General features: G+C 41.5%; 1 protein-coding gene across 1 annotated transcript; it reads left to right on the forward strand.

The window, feature by feature from the left end:
- Positions 1–6,162: 6,162 nt before the first annotated feature.
- On the forward strand, positions 6,163–8,180 carry LOC125475324 (UDP-glycosyltransferase 92A1-like). Its single transcript, XM_048580048.1, has one exon. It carries the CDS (start codon positions 6,430–6,432, stop codon positions 7,636–7,638), a length of 1,209 nt encoding a protein of 402 aa, XP_048436005.1. The 5' UTR covers positions 6,163–6,429; the 3' UTR covers positions 7,639–8,180.
- Positions 8,181–8,671: the final 491 nt, after the last annotated feature.

Below are 8,671 nucleotides of genomic sequence, written 5' to 3' on the forward strand. Positions count from 1 at the left end.
AGATCGAGGAGAACTTCTCAAGACACCCAACTCCCTCACTTCACGGGACCACCCCCCTCCTGCGGGAGCGTCACTCACTTCTGGATTTGGGTTTCTGTTTTGGTTCCTCGGCGGTGGTGCTGGAGGTGTGGGTGAGGGATTTGTAGTCCTTGTGCTGGGAATTGAAGAAGCTCATCGAGGTTATCGACGAGGACTGAGCCGGAACGAGAAGAGGGTCGTCGATTGAGGTATATCGTCGCCTGTGTTGAGCTCAGAGAGCATGCTCTGGACCCAAAATATCAAGGGAGGACCAGCTGAGGCAGGGAGTTTTTTTTTTTTTTTTTTTTTGGCTTGTTTTTTGCTTCTATTTTTTTTTCTGTTTGTCACTTGTTTATCGCCCAGTTTGCACTGTTATCCTTCTAGAAGCTATGGCAGGACCTCCTCTGATTTTTCTGTCCGCAAGATATAATCACAGGGTTTGTACGCTGGTGACGGATTTAGAGATTTGGGGGATTTGGAGATTGAGATGGATCGCCCGTTGGTGTAGAAATCAGGGACGCCGCCGCCTTCTCCGCTGTTGAAGCCTCCCGATTGCATTTTTTCCTCTCTGGGTGTCTGAAGAAACGCATGGAAGGAGAAGAAGAGACAGTTTCTGTTTCTGTTTCTCTCTCCTTCGTACACCTGGATCAAGACTCCGGGCTGGTTGTCGGAGTAGGTTGAGAATACCTGTTCCTTCTTGGTGGGGATGGTGGTGTTTCTCGGGATCAAAACAGTCATGACACCACCGGTGGTTTCCAATCCTTGGGAAAGAGGGGTGACATCCAACAGAAGAAGGTCCTGAACCTTCTCGTTGCCCTCTCCGCTGAGAATGGCAGCTTGGACGGCAGCACCATAGGCGACGGCCTCATCAGGGTTGATGCTCTTGCAGAACTCCTTGCCGTTGAAGAAGTCTTGGAGAAGCTGCTGCACCTTGGGAATACGGGTGGATCCTCCGACAAGCACAACATCATGGACGCTGCTCTTGTCCATCTTGGCATCTCTCAAACACTTCTCGACTGGCTCCATACACTTCCTGAAGAGATCCATGTTCAACTCCTCGAATCTGGCACGGGTGATGGTGGAGTAGAAATCAATAGAGGGACACGGAACACTATTGAAGTGTTAAAAGTAAAGTGGGTGTTTGCTTTTGTATATAATTGTGTCGGGGGACCGTGACGGCATCAGATCGATTCCAAGATAGGGAGAGAGAGAGAGAAAGGGAGAGGCCGATCCAATTTTGAAGAAGGCTCGCCACAAAGATCTGAGAAAGAGAGAGAGATTGAGAGCTGTGCCTGGGCCCGGATTTGGGCTTCAATGAGGATCTGCACCGTCCCTTTGTCTAGGGCCTTGAGGTCCATCTGCTAAACCTGGGGCTGCTACTGTATATGTTATTTGGGCCGAGAAGGAATTTATATTTATTTTTTTTTAACACATAACAACATATGTACTTTTTTTTTTTTTTTTTTTTTTTTTGAATAGAGAACATATATATATATATTTTTTTTTAATACATAGTGACATATGTATATTTTTTTTTTTCTTTTCTTTTGTAATAAAATTGACTTTCTTTAATGAAACATTTATTTATTTATTTTGATGTGACTGTACTTGAAGTTTTGAAGTTTCAAGTTGCCTACGTACTCTTCCAAAGAAGAGATCAAGTCATAACGTAGTTCAAATGGGTGATGATTTTGATGATGATTTTGATGATGATTTTGCCGTACACAGTTTATGCTCTTGCGGGCCAGGAGCGTCTTGGTGCCGTTTGCATTTTCAGCTCATGCAGGCAAGGAGCGTTTGTTGTTGCCTTTTATGCTCGTGCGGACAAGGAGCTTTGGTTGTCGCCTTTTAGGCTCGTGCGAACGAGGAGCTTTTGTGAATTTGTCAAATGATCTTAGAGGGGCATTCCTTGCAATCTTCATAGCAAGGAGTCTTGACTGAGTGATTGAAGAAGTCTTTGGGGAAGAAATCGCGCATTGTGATGGCAACGGACGATCTTGGTGTCATAACTTCGTCATCCTCCACACTTTCATGTAGCTTTGAAGGTTGACGGTAGCTGCTTTGCCCCCTTTCCGATTGGTGCACTTGTGGAGAAGACATATGTTTCTCGTGCAGTTTCTTCGAAGCGACATGAGTCCATCCTTCAATTTCACTTGACTTGGAGCATGCCCCCAACAGTCGAGGTGAAGACTTTGAGTCGAAAGAGCCAGAAGTGACATCTTTCTTAGGGATTTCATCTTCAGTGCCGTCCTCTTGGGTTTGTTGGCATGAAGATTTGCCAGTGTGGACGACGATACGCCTCCTTACCTTCAGTGGTCCTTTTGTGTCGACCTCTAGGATTGCTTGGCGCTTCATCCTTGAAGGAATCAAGCTTTGAACGTCGCCTTTTTCTGCTAACCCATCGAACTTTTCTTCCTTTGGTGTTGTCTTCCTCTTTCCAAAAGGCTTCTCATTATCTTCAAATCTTTCCGAAGCTGATGGTCGCAGAGGAGAGATAGTTGTGTTGCTTTGTTTCTTAGGCTTTAACAACCTTTCAAAAACAGAGCTTTGGGATGTTGGCACGCTAAGCCTCTTGAAGACAGAGGTTCGGCCTTGACTACCAATGCGATTAAGCGCTGAAATTCTGGAGCTTGAATGGCTCATCCTATCGAAGACCGACGGCCGAGGGGCGGGTTTAGGCTCTTTTTGGTCTTGTTCAATGCTCACGCTGATGTGTTGAGCGCTAGCTTTCTTCACTTTGCTTGAAATCTTCACGGGTGCATTTGGTGTGAAGCCAAGTCCGGCTTTGTTGTTGTCAACTCCGTAACCATGCTCCTTCAACTTCTTTTGAGTTTTGGTGAGGTTACGTTCTTTGTCATTGACGGTGTTTGAAACCTTCTTTCCAAGATTTGAAGAGGAAGCAAAGTCATGCCTAGCCTTTGACATGGGTTCGTAGGCATTTGGGTTAAAGCCTTCTTCGGTCTTCTTAGTTGGAAGAGAGCTTGGTTTCATTTTGACGCCATGCTGTGCCTCCAGACGGTTGATGAGTCCGGCGGTTTGCAAGTTTTTCTCCTCTGCAGTCCGTGTGAGCTTTGTGATTGCTTCATTCATCTGAGCTAGTTGCTCCTCGATTGAAGTTGCTCCAGTGGTCATGACTTGCATGGTTGTACTGCCGCTCGAATCAGCATCGGAGGGTAGGGACTCTGAGTATTTCCTCAGGCTTTCCCCTCTTGATGCCCTTAGCGAGGCTAGGGTGATCACAGGCTCGTGCCTCAGGTGCTCTTGTTCCTTTGACAGAGTTAATGCAGGGGCGGAAGCCGCGGCAAAAAGATCTCTTGCTTCACTTCGGGTTGTGATGCCCGAAATATCACCAGTTGCGGCGATAATGTTCTTGTTCTTCGCTTTGACTGCAGGAACAGCTTGATCCTTTCTTGATGCCATTTGCGTTTTTTGATGATTTGAGGATAGAGATGAGAGGTAGAGATTGTCCCACCGAGCGTGCCAAATTTGTAAACACGAGAAATTCCTGAAACACACGAGACAAGAATACGTGTACAAAATAATATTTTGTATTAATGATTTTGGGGTTACAATCTCTTTGTAATTTGGTCCTCTGATTCTATCTTCGTAGGGTGTGGGTTTGTGGATGAGTTGTTGATCCAAAGGGCCGTCGGGGCTTGATCTAAGGATGCACAGCTGATGAATGGATCTTCAAGGGGCGTTGGACTTGATCTTGAAGGTTGATGGATGAACGGATCTTCAAGGGCTTTTGGGCTTAATCTTGAAGGATGAACGGATGTGTGGATTTGTTGAGGTTGTTGATCCAAAGGGGCCGTTGGGGCTTGATCTTAGGATGAACGGATCTTCAAGGGCTTCTGGGCTTAATCTTGAAGGATGAACGGATGTGTGGATGATGAACACTTTCCTCAAGGGCCGTCGGGGCTTGATCTTGAGTTGGTGGAAGTTCTTCAAGGGCCGTCGGGGCTTGATCTTGAAGGTGGATTTGACGAAGAACGAAGATTGCTTTCTTGATCCTTCGGGATTTGCTTGAGAGCTTTAGAGTTTCAAGGCTTCTTTCTTTCTTCCTTCCTTCTTTTCTTCTTTTCCTTTCTCCTTCTCCCTCCTTCTTCTTTCTAAATGAATGCATTGGCCTCCTATTTATAGAATTTCAAAACTTGATTTTTGGATTTAAATAATCAGATGAAATAAGTCATTTCTGCCAGGTATTGACACGTGTCATATTTGATGACTTTTCCAATTTATTTCGATTTTTCATTGAGGCACACGCTACATGTAAAATTTATGTGATACGTGAGTGTTGAAATTTTAATTATTGGTCAACATTCATTTCACCGAAATTTTGATGTCTACAGTATTATTTAATAATACTTTGGATAGTGACACATGACACAACGAGAACGATTAAAAATCTTATCTGAAATTACAATTAAAATTATTTTGTATTATTTAATAATACTTCGGATAATGACACGTGGCGCAATGAGAACGATTAAAAATCTTATCCGAAATTATAATTAAAATTATTTTGTATTATTTAATAATACTTCGGATAATGACATGTGGCGTAACGGGAACGATTAAAAATCTTATCCGAAATTACAATTAAAATTATTTTGTATTATTTTATAAATAAATAAAATACTAATATTTTATTGCCTATTGCCAGGGCTATTGAAGTGTAACGGTGGAGATGTAAAAAACGATTACTGTTCATTAAGGGCAGTTACTGTTCACCAGGTGGATTGAATAGTAAATAGCCTGTGGAGAGGGCTCCCACGCTAGAGTTGCTCTCAAGGGAATGGAGGATTTCGTGGATGCTCTTTTGTCAAAGAAACAAGATTTGTCACAAATTAATGAGTGGTGATTATGTTACTAGTAATTTATTAACTAGTTTTTGTATTGAAATTGAAATTTAATGCATATTCAATCATGATTTAAGATAGTTTATTAAAAGGGAGTTTTAACGAAAAGTTTACGATACTGTTCACTTTAACGAAAAATCACATTTTTACACTAAAAAGTCAAACCTGGTACTATTTATTTTACCCTTTATTTTGTCCTTATTGTTAAAACTCAAAGTTTTCAAACCCTTTTCATTAGTTTTTTTTTTATTAAAATTCTTAGAAATTTAGGTGTATTCAATTAGGATTTTAATGAAGTTTATAACATTTTAGGTGTATTCAATTAGAATTTGATTTTAAATAATTTCAAAAAGTTGAGGAATTAGAAGGGAAAGATTTTGTAGTGTATTTTAAGTATCCACAAATCTCACCTCTCTCTATGAGATTTTGAGGGAATTGAATCAAAATTTTACATGGAATATCTACAAATCAATTAAACTCCATAAAAATCTATGGATTTATAAATTCATTAAAATTCCTCAAATTCTCAACTGAATACTCCCTCAAATTTGTAGACTAAATTTTTTGTAAATTACATGGAAGTTGGTGATTGATTTATTACTTAATTGTTGATAAACGTGCTCATTTTTTATTGATGACATATCATTTGGATTGCTAATTTAGTCTACAAATTTAATCTCCATAGCATTACTATTTGTTTATACACCAAACCTAATTGGGCAAAGAAATGTATCCGGTATGCTCCACTGACTTTTATCATTCGCCAAACTCAAACTTCAAATGTGGCAACGTACTGCACCCAGCCTTGGAAATGCAAAAGTATGCATGATATTGTTTCAACGTCCTAACCTTCCTCTTTTGTTTATGAGTAATGCTAAGGAGATTAAATTTGTAGACTAAATTTTGTAAACTAAATGACAAAGAAGTTAATGATTGATTTATTACTTAATCGTTGATAAACCTGTTCATTTGCGATTGATGACACCTTGTTTGGTCTGCTAATTTTTTACTTCCGTAGCATGACTCTTTGTTATACGCCAAACCTAATTAGGCAAATAAATTTATCTGGCATGGTCCATTGACTTGGAAAGGGATCCTCTCCGGATCCTTTCCATCAAGTCCTTCCCATCAATCAACTGAGATCTTTGAAATTTGATCAAACTGTTAAAGTTATTATAACTTTTAAAATGATCTCTTTTTTTAGCTGTTGGATTAAATTTCAAGAACGAGATTAGTTGATGGGAAGGATTTGGTAGATAGGATACGAAGAGGAACCTTTTCGTTTATCATTCGCCAAACTCTACAAATGTGGCAACGTCAGTCACCGTAAGAATTTCAAGGGATACAGAGTTGGCATTATGATCGCATTTCCTACACCGACGACTTGTTTAAATCCTCAAACTTCAGTAGTACGAAAAATTAAAGAGTTTCAGTGTTTCTCAAATTGCGAAGACGGAAAATAATTCTTCTTCTTCTTCTTCTTCTTCTTCCTCCCCCTCACCATTACAGATCATTCACAAAATCATCAGAAAAAAAGAAAGAGAAAAAAATGGGATTTGAGAAAGAGCATATAGTAATGCTGCCATTCATGGCTCAAGGCCATATTATACCATTCCTAGCACTTGCAATGCACATCCAACAGTCAACAAACTTCTCAATCACCATTGCCACCACCCCTCTCAACATCAAATCCCTCCAATCCACCATTTCTTCCGCCTCATCCAATCACAACAACATCCACTTGGCCGAGCTTCCATTCTGCAGCTCAGACCACGACCTCCCCCCCAACACAGAAACCACAGAGAACCTCCCCCTCACCAAAATGATCAACCTTTTAGCTGCCTCACTGATCCTCGAACCTCCTGCTCGCAGCCTTATCACTGATATCATCAAACGGGAAGGCCGCCCGCCGCTCTGTTTGATCTCGGACGTGTTCTTCGGATGGGCTACCGATCTTGCAAACAGCTTAGGCACTGTCAATGTGAGTTTCACAACAAGCGGGGCTTACGGCACTGCAGCCTACACATCAATCTGGCTCAACCTGCCTCACCGTTCCGCAAGCTGCGAATACTTCACCGTCCCCGGATTCCCAGAACACGGCAGGTTCCACATCTCTCAGCTGAATCCGTTTGTAAGAGCTGCTGACGGTACAGATTCTTGGTCAAAATTTTTCCAGCCCCAGATTTCGGGTTCTACAAAATCTTTTGGTTGGCTGTGTAATACTGTGGAGGAAATTGAGCCGTTGGGATTGGATATCTTGAGGGATAACTTGAAGCTTCCTGTTTGGTGCATTGGTCCTCTAATACCTAATGATGCACTCAAAAACTCATCCACATTGGACTTAAAGGTCTCGAGGCAGCGCGCGGGAAAAGAAATGGGCTTTTCCGCAGAGAAATGCCTAGAGTGGCTTAACTCGCAAGGTTCGACTTCTGTAATTTACATCTCATTTGGTTCTCAGAACACAATCAGTGCAACCCAAATGATGGAATTGGCTGTTGGGTTGGAAGAAAGCGGAAAGCCTTTCATTTGGGTGATAAGGCCTCCGGTGGGGTTTGATCTGAAGGGAGAGTTCAAAGCAGAGTGGCTGCCTAACGGGTTTGAGGAAAGAATGAGTAAACGAAAACGGGGGTTGCTAGTGCACAACTGGGCACCCCAGTTGGAGATTTTGTCACACAAATCCACTGGGTTTTTTGTGAGCCATTGCGGGTGGAATTCAGTGATGGAGAGCTTGAGCCAGGGCGTGCCGATTGTGGGGTGACCGTTGGCGGGGGAGCAGGCTTATAATTCGAAGATGTTGGTGGAGGAGATGGGTGTGAGTGTGGAGCTGGCAAGGGGTGTGCAGAGTAATATTGGATGGAAGGAGGTGAAGGAGGTGATTGATCTGGTGATGGACAAGAGTGGGAAGGGAGGGGAGATGAGGAAAAATGCAGGTGAGATTAAGAAGAAGATAAGAGGATCAATTAGAGGTAATGATGGTGATCAAGGAAAGGAGAAGGGGTCTTCTGTTAAGGCAATGGAGGATTTTGTGGCTGCTCTTTTATCAAAGAAACAAGATTTGGCCAAAATCAATTAGAGATGCAATTTATTAATTAATTAGTTTTTGTGTTGAAATTTAAAGAATAATATTGTCACTTTCAAGTCATTTGAGAGCTGATGATACTTGAGTATTCACTAGTGAATACTTATTTCTGATTTTGTCGAATGTTTATTATAATACATATGCTATTTTTAAAAAAAAATGAAATAATGGATATGTCATTTGATCTTTCTTTAGACTATAAAAACAAATAATACGTTACATTTTTTTATTGGGCCAAAGTGGAAAAGGTTTTAGAATTCATGAGAAACCGTTGTACTACCAGTCAATTGAATGTGCTTAAAGCTCCATATCCTCGGTGGCAAGTGCTGCTCAATGGTTCTCTCCGAATACGAAAATGCTTGAAAACGTTCTCGAAAGCCAAGGGTGTAGGAGCTTACCTCGTCTGATTACACACTGGTGGAACCTATGCTTTACAATAGGAAGGTGGATCAAATGCTCCTAGAAAGATTAAGAATCAATGCAATCGAGTAGCTAAGTCTAATAAAACGCTCCAACTCAAGGGAGAGGGATACATACAATATACACTAGAAAGTACCGAAGTATTATCCTGTAAGAAATTTATATGTTTGCGAAGGGAGAGGTTTTGTTTCAAAATATGTTAGGCAGTGGGGATGGCATCCAAAGTCCAAAAAGGCCTGCACCTGGCTAAGAGGGTAGGGTTGAAACTTGGAACAAATGCCCTCATTATGCC

This window comes from the organism of the source record quoted next, unplaced genomic scaffold, assembly GCF_019419815.1.
Source record: "Pyrus x bretschneideri cultivar Hongxiangsu unplaced genomic scaffold, Pyrus_bretschneideri_v1 Contig14, whole genome shotgun sequence".
NCBI classification, from domain to species: domain Eukaryota; kingdom Viridiplantae; phylum Streptophyta; class Magnoliopsida; order Rosales; family Rosaceae; genus Pyrus; species Pyrus x bretschneideri.